The following is a 20,651-nucleotide window of genomic DNA, read 5'->3' on the forward strand; positions in this document are numbered from 1 at the left end:
GCTCCCCGACGCTGAGATGACCTCCTGCGAGCATATGAAAGCCGCCCTCCTCACTCGCTATGGGCTCACCCCCGAGATGTACCGGCAGCGATTCCGAGACTGTAAAAGGATCCCCGGTACCACCTGGGTAGAATATGTGAACTTTTTTAGCAGAGCCCTAGAAGGGTGGATCAAGGGCAGTCAGGTCACCACCTACGAACAATTGTTCGATCTCATCGTATGGGAACACCTCTCCAATAACTGTTTCGTCGAACTAAGGCAGCATCTCCTCGACAGTAAACTGACCGAGCCCCGGAAACTCGCCATTGAAGCAGATCGATGGGAGAGCACCCGGGTCCCCCGGAACTGGGCGGGAGACCAAGGCCGAGCCTCCCAGGGATCCCACCGTCCGCGAGGAGGAGGAGGAGGCCAGGGCCGGGACACCGCCACGGTGCCTCTCACCAGCACTCCCCCGTCCCTGGCCGGGAGAGGAAGCCCTCCAGCACGGCCGGGATCCCGCCCCAACGTTATCTGCCACAAATGCCAGCGACCCGGTCATTACCCCAATGACCCCAAGTGTCCGAGAAACCAACCATCCAACCCCACAGGACCGCTAAACCGCCAGATAACCGCCGTCTCCCTAGGGGAGGAACAAGGCGAAGAAGTCGTCGAAGACGGTGAACAGTACCAGCCCGAGTGGGAACCCGCAGCCATGTCCCTGGTATGTCTGGGCGAAAGAGACCTGGTCCCATGGGCCCCCATCCCGGCCAATACGCAGAAGTACAGCCAGTGGGTCACCATTAATGGACACCGGGCCGAAGCCCTCCGCGACACGGGAGCCAGCGTAACGGCCGTCCGTTGCCATCTGGTGACCCCAGATCAAATCCTGCCCAATATGCTATGCCCAGTACGGTCTGTGGATAACTCCGAAAGCCTGTGCCAGATGTCCCGCGTCCCCTTTGAATGGGGGGGGGGGGGAGTGTCGGGCATGCTGAAAGTGACCGTCCGAGACGATGCCCCCGTAGACTGCCTCCTGGGGAACGACCTCGAGAGCTCCCCCTGGACTGCCGTTGAGCGGAGGGAGCATCTGAGGATGCTTGGCGTCCCTGAATGGGCCTGTGCGACGACCCGATCCATGGCTGCCTGCGCCATCCCCTCCACTGAAGAACCCGAATGGCCCGAACCTCCACCGCCCGTAGTCACTGAAGACACCGACCCTGAACCCGGTCCACCGGGGCCCAACGACGAAGAACCTGACCCACTCCGCGACCTCCCGGAGCTGGCCCAGTGGCGCCAAGAAGGTGGCCCCACTCAAGAACAGTTCCGCCAAGAACAAAAAACGTGTCCCTCCCTCGAGGGGATCAGACAGCAAGCCGCAGCGCAGAGCGCAGGGGATGCCTCGGGGGCTCACTGGGTCTATTGGGACAATGAGCTTCTCTACAGCGAGCAGAAGATTGCCGAGCTAGGGACCAGCCGGGTGCTGGTAGTCCCCCTCCGATTCAGAGACTTCCTCCTGAACCTGGCTCATGATGTACCTCTCGCCGGGCACCTGTGGCAGGACAAAACTTACAGCCGCCTGGTGACCCACTTCTACTGGCCCAAGATGAGGAACGAGGTGATCAACCACTGCCGAGCCTGCCCCACCTGCCAGGCCAGCGGGAAGAGCAGCAGAAAAATAAAAGTCCCCCTGCAACCCTTCCCGGTCGTCAACACTCCCTTTGAGCGGGTAGGGATTGACATTGTGGGGCCCCTGGAGCCCCGGACATCACAAGGTCACCGGTTCATACTCGTCCTGGTGGACCATGCCACCCGCTATCCCGAGGCCATACCTCTCCGGACCGTGACAGCGCCCTTGGTGGGCCGAGCCCTGATGGGGATCTTCTCACGGGTGGGCTTCCCCCGAGAAGTAGTCAGTGAATGGGGCACGAACTTAATCTCCCGATACATGAAGTCCCTCTGGCAACAGTGCGGGGTCACATACAAATTCACGACCCCCTACCACCCGCAAGGGAACGGACTGGTAGAACGCTTCAATCGCACCCTCAAGGGTATGATCATGGGCTTGGCGGAGCCCTTACGACACCAATGGGACGTGTTGCTGCCCTGCCTCCTATTTGCCTACCGGGAGGTCCCACAGAAGTCCCTGGGATTCAGCCCCTTCGAACTATTGTATGGTCACCCTGTCCGGGGTCCCCTAAGTCTGGTCAAAGAAGGATGGGAGGTGACCACCCAGAATGCTCCTCCTGATGTGTACCGGTACCTCCTGACCGTCCGGAACCAGACTCGGCGGTTCAGGGAACTTGCCAAGGCCAACCTCGAAGCCAGCCAAGAAGACATGAAACGGTGGTATGATCAAAACGCCTCGTCCATTGAGTTCGAGCCGGGACAACAGGTCTGGATCATGTCCCCGGTCGAACCATGCGCCCTCCAGGACAAATGGACGGGGCCCTTCAAAGTGGTGGAGCGCAAGGGCCCTGTCACCTACCTGGTGGACATGGAGTCCCCCAGGAACCCCCTCCGGGTCCTCCATGCCAACCGACTTAAGCCTCACTTTGTTCGCTCAGAACTTAGTCTCCTGATGGCTACTGACAGTGGGGCTGAAGAGGACTCCGAGCCCCTACCCGACCTCCTGAAGACCCTCGAAAAAGACGGCTCCGTGGAAGGAGTCCACCTCTCTTCCACCCTGACCCCAGCACAACGCCAAGGCTGCCAAGACTTATTACAGCAATTTGCCAATCTATTCTCTCTCATCCCCGGGGTCACCCCAAGGTGCCTCCACGATGTCGACACCGGGGATAGCCCACCAATCTGGCACCGGGCTTACAGAGTTCCCGATTGGGTACGTGCCTGCATCCAGTAGGAAGTGTCCAAGATGATGGCTCTAGGAGTGATCGAGCCCTCCGACAGCCCATGGGCCAGCCCGGTCGTGCTGGTCCCCAAGGCCGCCGCCCCTGGCGTCTCCCCCGAACTCAGATTTTGTGTGGACTACCGGGGCTTGAACGCCGTCACCCGAACAGACGCTCACCCCATCCCTTGGGCTGATGAGCTGATCGACCGCCTGGGGGCCGCCCGCTACCTGAGCACCTTCGACCTAACTGCGGGCTACTGGCAGATCGGCCTCACCCCGGGCTCCCAGGAGCGATCCGCCTTCTCCACCCCTGATGGCCACTACCACTTCAAGGTGATGCCCTTCGGGATGAAAAACGCCCCCGCCACGTTCCAGAGACTAGTGAATAAGGTGCTGGCGGGGCTCGAGGAGTTCAGCGCTGCCTACCTAGACGATATTGCGGTGTACAGTCTCCACTGGGCAGAACACCACCAACACCTCCATGAGGTCTTGGCCGCCCTCCGACTGGCAGGACTAACAATAAAAGCCAGCAAGTGCCAAATCGGCCAAGGGTCCGTGACCTACCTGGGGCACCAGGTTGGAAGTGGCCAGGTGGCCCCCCCCTCCAACCCAAGATCGCCTCCATCCGGGCCTGGGAACCCCCGGTCACCCAAACAGAGGTCCGAGCCTTCCTGGGGCTCACAGGGTATTACCGGCGCTTCGTGAAAGACTACTGCAGCATTGTGGGCCCCCTTACAGAACTCACGTCAAAGAAGCACCCACCGAAGGTACACTGGACCCCGGAGTGTCAGGCCGCCTTTGAGACCCTCAAGACAGCAATGTGCACCGCACCCGTGCTCCAAGCCCCCGACTACAGCCGGGAATTCATAGTACAGACCGATGCCTCCGATCACTGCGTCGGAGCAGTTCTCTCCCAAATCAATGCAGAGGGGATTGACCAGCCTGTAGCCTTCATTAGCCGACGTCTGCTGGCCCGAGAACAGCGCTGGAGCACCATTGAGCGGGAGGCCTTCTCCGTGGTGTGGGCCCTCAAGAAGCTCCGACCCTACCTCTTCGGCACCCACTTCCGGGTACAAACTGACCACCGACCTCTGCAATGGCTGATGCAGATGCGAGGGGAGAATCCGAAGCTGTTGCGTTGGTCCATCTCCCTGCAAGGGATGGACTTCACTGTGGAGCATCGCCCCGGCAACGACCACGCCAATGCAAACTGCCTGTCCCACTTCTTCCGCCTCGGCGACGAGAATACCCAAGAAGATGGGTGACTCTCCCTGCCTTCAGCTGGGGGGGACGCGTGTTGGACCTGGCCTCGTGGCGTGGCTCCACTCCTCCCGCATGGCGGTCCTGGACTACCTCGACCCCTGTTCCCTGGCCAAGAGCGGCACCTTCCACCTTCTACGAGTGCCGCCCCTCTGGGCCGCCCCCAGATCTCCCCCGACGGAGCTCGACCTCATCTCCTCAACCCACTCGGCTGGCCCGGACCCTCGTCTCCGGCCCAGCCGCCATCTTGGACCCTCCACGACCAGGCCTCGTGGCCTCGGCCCGACCCCAGCCTCAGGCCCAGCAAAGCCCCGACATCGAGGCACCACGATCCAACCGGGGGGTAAAGAGACCACTTGACGAGTCGATGGGGGAAGGAGTTTCGATGGTCCCCCATCCGCCTGGTGTCGATCGCCCCCAGCCTCCCTGGGCGCTGGCTCCACCCCCCTGCTGAGTATCTGGACTTGCACATCCCGGACCCTCTGACCTCAAAGTGCGAGGGTCCGGACATGAAAGGGCCCCAGACCTATAACTGGGGCAGCTCCAGAGCAGGAAGGCAGTTGTATCCTGGAGTCGAGAGACACCGAGACAAACTCATCTTCGTGGAGTCCTGCTGGCGCTGCCGCGGCTCATCTTCGTGAACCATCCTTGGAGTCCTGCTGGCGCTGCCGCGGCTCATCTTCGTGAACCATCCTTGGAGTCCTGCTGGCGCTGCCGCGGCCCATACCAGAGAACCCTCCAGCTCAAGGATTGAGAGCTGTGCATCAGGCATCCCTGTACCAGACCGGTACCAAGACTGTCCCGCTACCCGCTTCCCACAAAGACTAAGTTTAAAGGGATCCCAGCATCCCGTTCCTTCTGTATTTGTTACGATAACCTGCCACAGAATACCGATAAAAGTGTTAAGAACCTATCTTTGTGTGGCGTTCATCTGTAGGGGTGTGGTTACTCGTCCGTACGATCTGAGAAGAGGGCCCTCGCCAGGAGGCCTCTCCCCCTTGCTCGGCCAACCCTCAGGTTTCCCGTCTAACACTCACCCTCTCACACACCGCTCTACTGCCCTCACTCTACCGCCCTCACTCTACCACTCTACCGCCCTCACTCTACCACTCTACCGCCCTCACTCTACCACTCTACCGCCCTCACGCTACCACTCTACCGCCCTCACGCTACCACTCTACCGCCCTCACGCTACCACTCTACCTCCCTCACGCTACCACTCTACCTCCCTCACGCTACCACTCTACCTCCCTCACGCTACCACTCTACCTCCCTCACGCTACCACTCTACCGCCCTCACTCTACCGCCATCGTGCCCTCACTTTCCCGCCCTCACTCTCCCGCCCTCACTCTCCCGCCCTCACTCTCCCGCCCTCACTCTCCCGCCCTCACTCCATCTATCTATCGCCCTCCCTCTATCTATCGCCCTCCCTCTATCTATCTATCTATCTATCTATCTATCTATCTATCTATCTATCTATCTATCTATCTATCGCCCTCCCTCTATCTATCGCCCTCCCTATCAATCTCCCTCCCTCTATCTATCTATCGTTCTCCCTCACTTCCTCTATCTATCTATGGCCATCCCTCACTCCCTCTATCTAACTATGGCCCTCCCTCTATCTATCTATCGCCCTCCCTCACTCTATCTATCTATCGACCTCCCTCACTCTCTCTATCGCCCTCCTCACTCTCTCTATCGCTCTCTCTATCTATCGCCCTCCCTCTCTCTATCTATCGCCCTCCCTCACTCTCTCTATCGCACTCCCTCACTCTCTCTATCGCACTCCCTCACTCTCTCTATCGCACTCCCTCTATCTATGGCCCTCCCTCACTCCCTCTATCGAACTATGGCCCTCCCTCTATCTATCTATCGCCCTCCCTCTATCGCCCTCCCTCTATCTATCTATCGCCCTCCCTCTATCTATCTATCTATCGCCCTCCCTCACTCCCTCTATCTATCTATGGCCCTCCCTCACTTCCTCTATCTAACTATGGCCCTCCCTCACTCCCTCTATCTATGGCCCTCCCTCACTCCCACCCACCTCCTTCTCTAACTCCCTGTTCTCTTCTCTTCTCCTGTGCTGATTTACTGCTCTCTTCCACCCTGCCTCCTTCTCTCACTCCCTGTTCTCTTCTCTTCTCCTGTGCTGATTTGCTGCTCTCTTCCACCCTGCCTCCTTCTCTAACTCCCTGTTCTCGTCTCCTGTGCTGATCTGCTGCTCTCTTCCACCCGCCTCCTTCTCTAACTCCCTGTTCTCTTCTCCTGTGCTAATCCGCTGCTCTCTTCCACCCGCCTCCTTCTTCAACTCCCTGTTCTCTTCTCCTGTGCTAATCTGCTGCTCTCTTCCACCCGCCTCCTTCTTCAACTCCCTGTTCTCTTCTCCTGTGCTATTCTGCTGTTCTCTTTCACCCTGCCTCCTTCTCTAACTCACCGTTCTCTTCTCCTGTAATGATCTACTGTTCTTTTCCACCGCCTCCTTCTCGAACTCCCTGTTCTCTTCTTTTCTTCCTCTGCTGATCTGCTGCTCTCTTCCACCTTGCCTCCTTCTTTAACTTCCTGTTTTCTTTTGCTGTGCTGATCTGCTGCTCTCTTCCACCCGCCTCCTTCTTTAACTCCCTGTTCTCTTTTGCTGTGCTGATCTGCTGCTCTCTTCCACCCGCCCCCTTCTTTAACTCCCTGTTCTCTTCTCCTGTGCTGATCTGCTGTTCTTTCACCCTGCCTCCTTCTCTAACTCCCTGTTCTCTTCTGCTGTTCTCTTCCACCTCGCCTCCTTCTCTAACTCCCTGTTCTCTTCTCCTGTGCTGATCTGCTACTCTCTTCCACCCCACCTCCTTCTTTAACTCCGTTCTCTTCTATTCTCCTGTGCTGATCTGCTGCTCTCTTCCACTGCCTCCTTTTTTAACTACCTGTTCTGTTCTCCCATGCTGATCTGCTGCTCTCTTCCACCCGCCCTCTTCTCCAACTCCCTGTTCTCTTCTGCTGTGCTGATCTGCTGCTCTCTTCCACGTACACCCTTCTCTAACCGCACACACATAAATACAATCACGCACACATACACATACAACCGCACACACACACACAATCACACCTCACACACAATCTCACACACAATCTCACACACAATCTCACACACAACTACACACACAAACATCACCCCACACCCAACCCCACACCCAACCCCACACCCAACCCCACACCCAACCCCACACCCAACCCCACACCCAACCCCACACCCAACCCCACACCCAACCCCACACCCAACCCCACACCCAACCCCGCACCCAACCCCACACCCCCAACCCCACACCCCCAACCCCACACACCCAACCCCACACCCCCAACCCCACACCCCCAACCCCACACCCCCAACCCCACACCCCCAACCCCACACCCCCAACCCCACACACCCAACCCCACACACCCAACCCCACACACCCAACCCCACACACCCACAACCCCACACCCACACAACCCCACACCCACACCCCCAACCACGCACCCACACACAACCACACACATCTATCTGTCGCCCTCACTCTATCTATCTTTCACCCTCACTCTAAACGCGCTTCAACGCCCATCAGGGGTAACAAATGCTATATGAATGCAAATCTTTCTTCCCCTTTTATCCATCCGCTATCCTTCTCACTCCAAGTAACAGTCTAATATCCACCACTGAAATTACCTCATATTTCACCATATTAATTCACCACTAATCCTCTATAGGCTCCCTGAATAGCATGCGTCAACAAGCGAGCGATAAATAAATACAAACCTTTGTCCTACTCTATCCTTCTGCTATCATTTCATATCCAAATAACTGATTAACCTATCCACCACTTAAAATGTACTTGCATGTTTCACTATACTAATTCACTATACTAATTCAACACTAATCCTCTGTGGGTCCCGGAGTAGCGTGCTACCCGCCGAAAAAGCTCTTCGACGCCTCGTCAGGGGTAGTAAGCGCTATATAAATGCAATTACAATGCAATTACAGTCTATCTTTCACCCTCACTCTATCTATCTTTCACCCTCACTCTATCTTTCACACCACCACAGCATCACTCATGGGCACCACAGTATCACTCAGGGGCTCCGCAACATCACTATGCGCTACCACAGCATCACTTGTCGCCACCACATCACTCAGCGCCACCACAGTATGAATCTCTGCAACCATTCAACAACAACTGGTTCAAATATGTTCTCTCAATGTTTCAAGCTTTATTACAAATGTCACAAAAAGATGTTAATATTTCACTTCGGTTCTTGGATTTTCGCCACAATAAAATACACTGAACATAATCTTCACAAAAGTATTTTACAAAAGTTTTAGCTATTGCCATTATAAATTACAATAACTTTTATTTAAGTATTAATTATTTAAAAAAATAAAATCTATTATTTGTAATATCAATACATCTAAGTCACGTAAATATAACACATATTGCAGTACAAATGCTATAGGTGTCACATTTGCGAAAGTTAGAACTATTGGCATTGTAAATGACAAAGCTATTAATTTCGCTATTTTCAAAACAAACACATAAATAAAACATTTGTCATTTACAATACCAATAGCTCAAACTTTCCTAATGCAAGACTTATTGCATTGCAAATGCTTGTTTCTTTTTCTTTTCAAGAGCAACACATTATCCTTAATGCTTAATGATGAGTTTGGATAACAAAATGTACATTTCATTTTTCTGGAGTAGGCAGTGGTCCATGGGACCACTCCCTACTATTAAATGTTTTAGTAAACATTCACAAAGGGACCCACCCTCTCCCTGTTTGCGAGTACTTTACCACCTCTTTTGAGGAGGTGGTAAAAGATTGTTTTGTGACCGGAAGTCAGTTGCAAAACATTGACATACCAATCCGATTCGATATTTGGAAAGGATGCTTTAAACATTGCCCTTTCAAATACCTAAATGGAATTTGGTTGCTATCCTATATTGTGTTCTTGTTATGTGTACATGAGAAAAGGCCTTTTTGAAGTCGCAAACACTAATTCTGCAAATCTTACCTTTTAATGACTTTTAAACGGCTTCCCACATCTGGCCCAAAATGTTATCGGGAGAGAGCATATTGTCTCTGTGACCTTTAAAGCATAGTATATGGCAGACCACATGATTCCTGTTCACGGGACACCTTATTTCTAGCCCTGGTGTAAACAGTTGGTGCATTCTGGAAGTTGAAGTCTTGGTTCATTTGACTTGAGCCAATTCAATTTGCTCCTCTGAAGAGGATGCTTTTTAAAAAGAAGCCTCCAGGACTAGAAAAGTTTTAATTTGATAACCCTGCAAAGAGTAGGTTTTCAGCGATCTACTCAAAGGCTCAATTGAAGAAGGTTGTCTCTTACAACATTGAAGTAAATTACTCTTTAATCCCAGGCCTGTAATATTAGTGCGCCAGGCATTAGAGACCTATTTGAAACTGCTGTCTAGGTACATGGTGACATTTTTGAAGTTGAGTATATAATTACTTATATTTGGAAGTTGTGAATAAAATTATTTTTACGGGAATCCTTTTTTTGTTGTTTTCTAAATCATGTACATTTGGAATTAAACGGATTGCAGGTCTTTTTTGCCCTCGATGTTTAGCCTTTTGGCTGCCATGGTAGGTCTGTTTCACCACCATCGTTTAATAGTTAGCTGTGTCTCATTAGTCTGCTACCTCCTCTTGGTTTGATAACCCTGCATAGGCTCTTCTCTGGCTTTATACCGTGTCTTTTCACATAGTGCTGAGTTTCATACCTCTTGTTCTTCTTCCCTCCTCTATTGCTGCATAGTCTTTCCTCTCCAAACTTGTGCCTTCAGCATCTCCCTCCTAGATACCCCACTTAGCCCCTCTCCCTGCCAAAGGAGCTAGGTCGCAGTTTATTGTTGCTCATACATTCTCACATTTAGTCTTCTGCCCAGCTTTTGGTTCTAAGACTCCTTGTTACTCATTCTGTACCCACCACTGCTCATTCTTCTCTTCCCTCTAGTTATCTTTCCTCCATCCATCCCTGTTGCTGCTCATCACACCTTAAAAACTCTGCTGACAAAAGCCTTGTGCTTTCCACCTCGCCATTTATACTGCTGTTGTCTAGCTTTCCAATTGTATGAGGTTTGCATTCTCCTTCTCATACCAGGTGTTCAGTCTCTCCTTCTGTGCCACAGGTAGGTATTCTCACCTTGTTTCTCCTCCCTAGTACCCAACCTTCTACTCCACGTCCCCTTTATGATCAGGCTTGTTGCTTAGTCCGACCTTTGCCTACCTTTTGGAGCTTAGTGTTGTGTGTCACTGATACTAATTCCTTAATCCCAGCTATTCTGTTGCTCTGTCTTCAGTCTGTGGTTTCTCGGTTTATAAAATATATTCTGTGAGTAGCCGTGGCAGCTGTACTAACCATTGCATATATGAAATAATATGCATACGAAGTATAAACAAATGTCTCACTGAAGTGTTTTGCAAATGGCTTACTCAACTGACAAAAAAGTATGATGAAACTTATCAATGGTGGGAAACGATTGTGGTGAATGCAGTAGGTCTTTAGAAGGAGCTATTAACCAGCACTAGAAAAGTGTGATAATAAATGTTATGAAGGAAATTATTATTGCGTATTTTCTTAATTGTAGGGTTTTTGGACCCTGAAAAGAAACTTTTTTCACATCGGATATTGTCACGGGATGAATGCATTGATCCATTTTCTAAAACTGGAAATCTCCGGTACGTATATCTGGGTATCTTGCTAATCACTGGTCTGTCATATTAATTATGTATTCTGGGTAATTGAAGTAATAAACACTTCAGCACAGGTATAATCTTTACACCTGCATTTTTGCTTCGTTTTCAAAATGAAATGGTGGGCATAGACTGTTTTTGTAGAGGTAATTGTAAAAGTTTAGCAAATGCTCTTTTCCCATCTAATACAATTGTTTACTTCTGGGTTGGGTTACATTTCTTAAATCTTGTTGCCTGGCTCTACTCTTCCTTCTTTTTTGGCTCTGTACCTCCAAGTTCCTTTAGAAAGCTAAATGAGGCCCTCCACCGTCCTCACCATATTACTCCATGTCAGCAGGACACAATTTTTCAGGTCCTTGACGTTAATTTGATACCAATTGTTGCATGTGGATTTGTGGTCTTAGTTAAATTCAATTCATTATTTGATTCAGACCAATGGAACGTAATGAATTGTACATGTAAACCCATAAGTAGGAAGTGTGTGTCCATTGCAATGGCAACCCTACATTCTGCCTGACCTCTTTCTGCTACCACTTACCATGTGCAGATTCTTCATTTTATCACCTTCCACTCCGGCAATTCCGTTATTAACGTTGTGTTATGTTATAATATGTTTTTTCAAAAATAGTGCTTGATCATCCAAGATTCTTTTAGTGGTGGGTATGTAACTGGATATTAAGAATCTGAAGTGAGGGGCGTGGCTTGTTCGCGGACCAGGATGGCCGTAGAGTACTGAAGCTCCCGTCCAGGCCCGCTAAATCCCAAAAATATCCTGGCCCCTGGTGGTTATCGACCTTCCCGGAAAGAAGTAACGGGAGAGGTGAACCTATTGGCACCCGGATTGCTGATTCAAGGAAGCCGGTGTCCCAAAATGGAGACGGGTGACCGCAGCAACTGAAGGGTGAATCCACGGGGGTCACAGCTGGGACTAGACCAGCGTCGCCATAGGTGATGGGATTGCGGTGTCGGAAAGACCTATGGGACTGTACAAATACTGCAAAATGGAAGCGGCGATCGGAGGTGAGAGAGCGCCTTGATTAACCGTTACCCAATTGACATTGGGGAAAGCAAAGATCTGGGACCAAGCACCCGAAGCCCTGCGGAGGGAAGAGAAGGCGTGGGTGGAGCCCGGTGAGTGGAGCTGCGAGGGCTGAGCCAGACAGAGAGGCGACAAACCAGACGTGGCCCCGGGGGAAAGCAGCTGCTTATGGGCCCATCGCGAGCCATCAATCCGGGGGATGGACTTGAAGCGAAGCCTGTAAGGGGTGGTGAGAAGGCCGATTTTCCCGGGCTGCTGCAACCAACGGGGGAATTCGACCAGCGTCACGACCAGGAGAGAGTCCGAAACATATAAGCGGTGAGCCAGAGTGTTCATTAAGCATCCAGGAGGCCACACGGAGGAGGAGGGAGGGGGTGCAAGCATCAGGAGGTTTACTATAGTGATATACTGTCATCAATGGAAACTAGCCGGATGGGGAAATAAGCAATTACTACCCTATAAAATAAGTCCAAGGGTAGAGATCTAGTGAGAGCCTCACTCCCTGGCAGAACAGAAACTTTGGAAATGCTGTGATTAAGAAAGGCCCTACACGATTGGAAGTTGGCTTGGGGAGGGGAGAAGATTCCAGAGCCTGAGCGCTTTGGCACAGATCTTTTAGACGGGCGGCAACCATAAGGAAGATGGGGAAGCCAAGAGGGGCGGGCCAAGTCCAGTCTAATAAAATGGACAACTATGCAGTTACCTGACCCCCGCTCAGAAGAAGAAGATGAGGAGGCAGGGTATCCATTTCTCACCGCGATCATGGCGGCAATACGGGACTTCAGAGGCTCCTTGAAACCTAAAATTGACTCTCTCGCTGGAGGTCACCCTAATAAGAGCTGATCTATCCAAACTAAACGGACAGGTGGCCACGCAGAGACTAACATCAACCAGCTTCAGTCCAAAACGAAATGGCTAGAATAGCAAGTTCTCTCCATAACGTAACAAGCGATGCAGATGGCAGCACGGCTGGAAGACCAGGAAGGGAGAGCAAGAAGAAACATTAGGGTCATTGGGGGTGCCTGAAGGAGCTGAAGGGCAAAGCGTGGACCTATTCCTAGAGTACCTTATCCTCAACAAGTTGCAGCCCACACTCCTCTCAAAGTTTTTCTCTATAGTGAGGGCTCATAGAGTTCCGGCGCCGCTTCCCATGCCAGGTAACCCACTGCGGACCCTAATTGCCAGAATATTCAACCACTGCGATAGGGTTGCAATACTCCACACGGCCAGAGTAAAAGGTGTCCTCCCATACGAGACCTCTACCATTAGGTTTTTCCTGGATTTTAAGCTTCCAAGTGCAGAGGCAAAGGAGTTTTGACATAGTTAAAATAGAACTACGCTCCAGAGATCTCAAATATGATGCTCTTTCCAGCTAGACTCAGGTTAATAGCAGAAGGAAAGTTCGCAACACCGGATGAAGCATGGGATTTGCTGGAGGGCTGGCGCACAAGCAGAAAGAAACAAGATTGAGGCACCAGTCGAAGGTGATCAACGAATGGTAGGAGGGAGCCAGCAATCGAACAGGACCAGCAAGCTTTCTCTGGGAGTCCTAATGACCCAGGCATCACGAGGGCAGACCGAAATGAGTGAAGGAGGGGCTTTGTATGGAGGTGAGGCACAAGCAGGGGGCGGCCTTGGAGCCTACCAGAAGGGTGTCCAGAGCCACCAAGACTTTGGGAGGTGCACGAAAGAACAATGTTGGCAGAGACATTGAATTGAGATATATAAGGGACTACCAATTGAAATTGGGCTTGGTCGGGGAGGGTTAAATTATAACCTAGTTGTTTGTTGGTCCTGCTAGATCGACTGCCCCATAATCTATTTACTAGAACTTAAATGTATGTACATGGGCGACAGGTGCTCTGCAGATGGGAGTTTTGGGATTTCCTTAACAGCAGGGTAGCAGGGTGGGGTGGGGGGAGGGGAGAGGGAGGGCGGGAAAATGTGGATAGTTACCTTAGTATTGCACTGTACCACAAGAGCGAGAATAGCAGAGCAGTAGTTAGGGAAACCCATCTGGAGAATGAGACTTATATAGAGAACCTATGTGAAGATGGGGAGCCATAGACCATCCCAGTCCTCGATTAAGATCTGGTTCTGGAATGTTAACGGCTTAAATGGAAAGTTGAAAAGATCAACAGTATGACTATTTTATAAAGCACCATGCACCAGATGTAATTCTCCTCCAGGAGACTCCCCTCATTGGGAATCATTGCAAGGCTTTAAATAGATGAGGCTACACTCTCAGGCCACATGCAGGAGTACTGGAGGTGCTGGCCCGAAGGGATATTTGATGACCTTGAAACCCCGACACGAAACAAACACACCTAGCTGTGGCGACAGGGAGCTTCTCAAGACTAGATTATATCATTACACAAGTCCCGGGACTGGAAAAATTCAGAGAAGCGACTCGTATAGCTAGGGGGATATCTGACCACTCCCCAGTAGTAGTAAAGTTAGTAGGTCTGGGGAAGGACTATATGCTGCCACTGAGAATCAAACCTTGGTACTTCAAAGATGAAGACTTTAGCGAAGAAATATGGGTCTGGACGGAACAGTACGTTTACGAGAACCTGGGGAGGCCTTTAAACTGGTCATTAGAGATCGAGTGCAGGCGAGAATAGGAGCCATTAAGAAAGAGAAATACATTAAATGTGTCGCTCTCAAAAAAGATATAATCTGGAGGCTCAGACAGTGGGAAATGATCCCGAAGCAGATCAGGAGAGACACCTCCTCTGAGTCCGACAGAAAGAGCTCAAAGACCTAGCTGAAGTCAGCACCATGGCACTGTAGTGTAGTTCCTATATTCCCAATAGGCTTTGCGCATTGGAATAATATATCCTATAGATTAGATTTAGGACTGAGGTCGACTAGGTCCCTATCGAATATATTAGACTTAATTGCTCAGAGGTCAATAGAAACTTTCTCGAATAAAAAAGAAGGGATTAGTTTCTGACAACCACATAAACATGACAACTTTGTTTCCCCAAGATAAAACTGATCATCAGTCCTGGAAACAATAGATAGATATTTCACTCAATCGTGCATGCTTCGTTTCATCAAAGGTGCAGAGAAAATAGAAAGACAGGCGTTTTCAATAAAAGGATTTATTGAACAGTCTTCTTTTTCAAGCATAAGAAATGAACTGCTACAATCGTAAAATGGGTTGCAAAAAATGCGTACAGTAAAAAGAGTAGAATGAAATAATACTGTAAGAGAATTGTATGGTTCCTAAACCATAAATAAATACATACATAAATAACAGAGGCTAAAAGTACTCCACTGGTGCTTCTAAAATACGCCTACCCCGGTGTACCTAACCTAATCTTAGTACGAGGAAAGAAGTAAGTGAGGTGTAGCATAAATGTAGTATTCTTTGCCAAGAATCTGTCCAAGAGTTCTCTTGGGGTCTAATCCGCTCCGTACCTTAATTTGGAATGAAGGAGGTCAGGCACAGGACTCAATTTCCCAACAACCCGGAAGGGTAGCTTGGAAACACTGGCGCTGGATTTCTCGGCAGGAGAAAAGACAGCGTCTCTCTCAGTGCGTCTGCTGGAGGGTCTGCTTCCTTCGGCACTTGCAGAAGCAGGGCACGTAAGGCAAGTAGATAGTCGAACTGCTCCAAACCACCGTGTGTTTGCTATGGCAAGTGTGGGCATATTTATACCTTGAAGTTGCCGAGTTTGACGTAAAGGTGGACATAATAACGTCATTAAAGACTCTCAGTTCTTTGAAAACACGATGAGTTCTTGGACAAGTCCGTATTCAAGCAAGGGGAAGTCCCTAGTCGTTGAAACTGAGTTTTCCAAGAAATCGTTGTCGATTTTCGGAACTAGTGGAAGTAGCTCTGCCGTATTTTGACTGCATAAGCTATGTCTAAATATGGTTATGATTCTTATGCCTATATAAGGACATAGTGATTTATACATATATAAGGGCTTGACTCAGGAAATTTACAATAGTGTCCTAAAATGGTTCACAACAGCACTAGTGTGGGCAACACAACACCAGCTCTACCACATAGGTGATAAGGCCAATAAACTACTGGTGTGGTTAGATAAGAGACCGAGGAAAGGCAACTGGGTTCCCGGATTACACGACGAGAATGTGAATAAATATGAAACCAGGGTGGAGATAGCAGAGGAGCTTGCTTGATACTACGAAAAGATTTACACATCTCACTCCAGGCACTCTGCAGGGGATTGTGGAGCTTTTCTGCGAGATATCTCTATGCCACATCTTGGAAAGGAAGCTAAGGCAAGCATAGATACAGACCTAACGGTAGATGAAATGAGTGCAGAATCACGGGCCCTACAATCGGGGAAAAGCAGTGGGCCCTAATGGCCTGCCAGTAGTGTTATATAAGGCTGTGTTGGATGTAACAGTTGAACCTATGTTAAATATGTTTAATCAGGCTTTGCAAGAAGGTATACTTCTACCGGACCAACGAATTGCGGTGTTAACAGTAATACAAAAACCAGGAAAACAACCCACTAGTTGTGGATCATAAAGGCCACTTTCACTTTGAAATTTTGAAGTAATAGTGCTTGCCAAGCTCCTGGTCACCAAATTAACCGGGGTGATAGAGACATTCATTCATTCGGACCAATTGGGATTCATGCCACATCGAAGTACACGGTTGAACCTTCGTCGACTGTTTGGGATACTGCATATAACTAGGCCACACCCTGGTCAACTGGCAGCCCTCCTGTCTTTAGATGCAAGTATGGCTTTCAGTAGTGTGGAATGTAACCATCTGTATGCGGTCCTGATACATTGCGGCCTCTGGCCCAAATTTATCGCCTGGGTTAAACTTCAATATAATCAACCCTTGGCCAGGGTGAGGGTTAATGCCGTTGTGTCCCGTACGTTTACCTTGCAGAGAGGTACCAGGCAGGGGTGCCCGCTCTACCCAATTCTCTTTGCCCTGGCCCTGGAGCCACTAGCGACGTGGGTGCGGCGGGACCCGTTGATCTGGGGGATCCCTGTAGGAGACGAATGGGAAGACCAAATTTCTCTCTCCGTGGATGATACTCTATTAAACGTGAAGTAACTGCGGCAATTAATCAACCACGCCCTACAGATCTTCCATATATTTGGTGAATACTGAGGGTACCGGATCAACTGGGACAAATCATTGTCATTTCCTCTCTCCGGAGGACCCCTCATCTTAATATCCTGGTGTACAGTACCCGTACAAGAGGAAGGTTTTAAATACTTGGGGATCTAGATCACACAGGATACAAACAAGTTTCATAATCAGAATTTAGGGCGGCAACTAGACTGGCTTACAGTCTACGCGAAGTAGTGGCGCACGCTCCCACAGGCGTTGATGGGATGCACTGCTCTTTAAAATTATGGCTCTTCCACAACTACTTTACATGTTGCATAACTCGCCATACGAGGTGCCTCCCTCCTTCTTTCGGAGAGTAGATTCAGAAATTCTGGTACTATTGTGGAGCTGGGCTGCCCCACGCATAGCATTAAGTAAGCTACAGAGAGGGGTCTTCAAAGTGGGACTGGCGTTGCCCGATATTCGCAGTTACTACTAGGCCTCACAGATAGTGAACATCAATGGCTGGATGTTCGAAGACAGGGCGAAACCAGCATATAGGGAGGATAGATTGACTATGGGCCACAACCCCTCAAGCATTACTTTGCAAGAAGCGAATCGATAAACACCTCCCCGTACATACAAGAACAGTGGTAAGGGTATGGGAAGCGGCCATGAAGTACCTGGGATGAAAGAACAAAATCTCAGGGATGACTCCTGGGGACTTTCTGAAGGAGGTCTGTAGCTTGGATGTTTTTGCCAAATGGTAACTGCTAGGGATCGAGACACTAGGGTACATTTGGAGAGGAGGGGCATACATTCCATTCGTAGAGTTGCGAAGAGATTACATGATGGGTCAAGGGGAATGGTTTAAATATATCCAATCAGGGCATGCACTACAGAAACACATTACTGAAGGAGAAACACTAAAAGAGGCCACACCATTAGAAGATAGGATACTGACAAAACTGTTTTGTGAAAAGACAATATCCCTATTTTATAAAAAGATAGTCAATAACGCCTCAATCCCCATGAGCACAGTGCGGTTGGCATGGGAAAAAGATGTTGGTACCTTGGACGATGAGCAATGGGTGGAAGTACTACAGGGCCCGAGAGGTAGCGTCCATTCTAGGTTCCGACTTTAACAGCTTAAAGTTTTACATAGTGTTCTACACCAGGTCAGTGTTATACAGATTGGGGAGAGGTGAAAATGTGAGTTGCCATAGGGGCTGTGGGTAGGAGAGCTCCTTTTATCATCTTCTTTGGGAATGCCCGAGTCTTCAGGAGTTTTGGATCAAGATCGCCAAGACAATATTGGAAGTAGTGGGCATGGAAGTCCCATTAGAACCTAAATGGTTCCTCTTAATTACGGAGGCAAACAACTGGCCACGACACGTAAAACAATGGTTGGTACTGGCAGCGGTGGAAGCGGAGCGTAATGTAGCAAGGAAATGGTGGGCGACTACCACCTTGACACTGGAGGAATGGGAAAGAGATCTGGATTTGTGTTGGCAAGCAGAATTTTCGATTTATAACAGTACGGGGTGCCGCGGGAGGGGGGGAAATCTGGAAGGCATGGCAGACATATCGAGAACTATAGGTGGGATTAGAAGTATCACTGTGTTCACCACTAATCAGGACACTAATTGCTACCGGATTAAGAACTTTAAATGTAAATAAAGGGATTCATTTATAATACAATTCTGTGTCTATACAGCAATTCTACATGTTAAGAAAAAAAAGAATCTTAAGTCTACCGTGTTGGGTAGTGTAAAAGGGTGAGGGCAGTAGTTTGTTCCATGCTAAGGTGACAGCTGAGAAAGTGCTCAACCTCACTTTCTCCGTCTATGTAAGTGCAGGCTGTGAGAAAGTGCCCTCTTTCTGCACGGTTGCCCCCACTTTTTGTTGAATTGCTGATGTGCTTTGACTGAGTGTGGGCTAGGCTCCTGCTAATCGTGTACGCAGGGCCTATGTTCTTTCCCTAAAACTGAAATGAAGCCTAAACCCAATTGACCTGTCTTGCCATGGGTCAGCCCCTGGTAATTGGTACCACAGGTACCCAGGACACTGTGACCAGAGAAGGCCTCTGAAGGCTGCAGCACTTATTGTGCCACCTTTAGAGGTCCTGTACCCTTAAACTCGCACAATGCCTTTGCAGGCTGTTTGTTTTGGGCAGAACAAAGTGAAAAGTTGACACAAATGTGTGCCATGCCTACAACCGACTGCCCCGGCATAGATCAGTCACCCCTCTAGCTGGGTGCACTATACCAGTGGTGAGGGTACAGGTGCATGAGCCCTGTACCCCTGAAGTGTCTAAGTATATTCTTAGACATTGTAAGTGCAGTGCTTCCATTAAGACTATATGGTGCTGGGAGTTTGACATTATGAACTGCACAGCGCCATAATGGCAACACAGAAAACTGAGAAGTTTGGTATCAAACTTCCCAGCACATTAAACCCACAGTGCTGCCAGGATGGGATTTAATGAGAAAAATGCACACATAGGCCATCTTGGAGATGCCCCTTGAAAACTAACCTACGACTAGTGTCCAGGCTGAGTGGCTGCTTTCAGCTGCCACCATCACACGTTTCTGGACCCCTGGTTCGAGAGCCTGCTGCTCTCTGGGGCCTGAACAATGCACATCCTGGGACGCGGTGCCAAGCCTCCTCCCTCAGGATGGTCAGGGTTCACAAGGGGAAGCTTCAAAGGCTTGCCTCCTTTGTGAGCTTTCCCAGGCCCCTTGCTGCTTTCAGCAACTGGTCCTCACTAGTTCTAACCCCCACTTTGGGCGGGAGAACTGGCGGGAAAAACAAGTGAGGAAGAGCGGTGTGCCCACCTCCTGCCAACTCCACCCCTCAGGTGGAGGAGACACGGAGAAGCACAACCCAGTCCCCGCTATCTTGCAGATGGGGGGACCTTAGCCAACCAGGGAAAGGCTCATGCCCCCTCCCACTAGAGGGTGGCATAATAGGGGGTGCAACCACCCCAGGGAAGGGACCCATAGGTCCCTGCCTTTTACCTACTTGTAAGTATTTAGGGGCACCCCTGAACCTTGCTTCCTCAGACAAGAAGAAACTACAAGGAGAAGGAGGACTGAACAGCCATGAAGCTTACTTGGCCCCAGCCCTACCGGCCTGTCTCCACCCTGAACTTGCTCCTGCGAAATCCCGGTGTGTCTGGCAGCCAGCAACCTCAAAATCCTCTGTGGACCTGCCTGCCTTCAACCCCAAAGACTTTGTCTTCTGTGAACACCGGATTTGTTCATCTGCAACCTCTGGCTCCGGACAGATACTGCGAATCAGCCCCACTCTGCACCTGCCGCCACGGGCTGAGCTCAAGTGGGCAAACACCACAAGGAGGTGACCTCGGCGATCCTGACCCGAGATCCGGCGACCCTTGACCTGTCTCAAACCTCCAGCCAATGCCTGCAGCCTAAACCCAGAAGGTTCCTCCACCTGCGACCAGGAGCTGGTAAGATGATCCTACTCCAAAAGGCACCCCTGCACATGACGCCCCACTGCCTTGGGGGCCCAAACCCTCAGTGTCTAACAACCCCTAACTTCCCAATTTACCTATCGAAGTGGTGGTCACACCCAGAAGACCTTTGTCCCCAAGCCTTCAGTGTCTTTGCAAACCAGAGATTCCCCATTGAAAACAGGACGCCTGACGTCGAAACAGCACCCTGCACCTGGCTGCCCTAGTGCCCGTGAGGGTGTACTTATGGTGCTACATTGT

The 20,651-nt window shown here is 50.2% G+C and overlaps 1 protein-coding gene across 1 annotated transcript in view; it reads left to right on the forward strand.

The window, feature by feature from the left end:
- The window catches only part of CTDP1 (CTD phosphatase 1), a 936,891-nt gene that overhangs the window by 191,799 nt on the left and 724,441 nt on the right, over positions 1-20,651 (forward strand). The window contains exon 6 of the mRNA XM_086965522.1: positions 10,718-10,808. Coding sequence (XP_086821648.1) covers positions 10,718-10,808 — 91 coding nt within the window. The remainder of the gene's footprint in view (positions 1-10,717; positions 10,809-20,651) is intronic.

The sequence above is a fragment of the Lissotriton vulgaris genome, chromosome 4_1 (genome assembly GCF_964263255.1).
Source record: "Lissotriton vulgaris chromosome 4_1, aLisVul1.2, whole genome shotgun sequence".
Lineage (NCBI taxonomy): Eukaryota > Metazoa > Chordata > Amphibia > Caudata > Salamandridae > Lissotriton > Lissotriton vulgaris.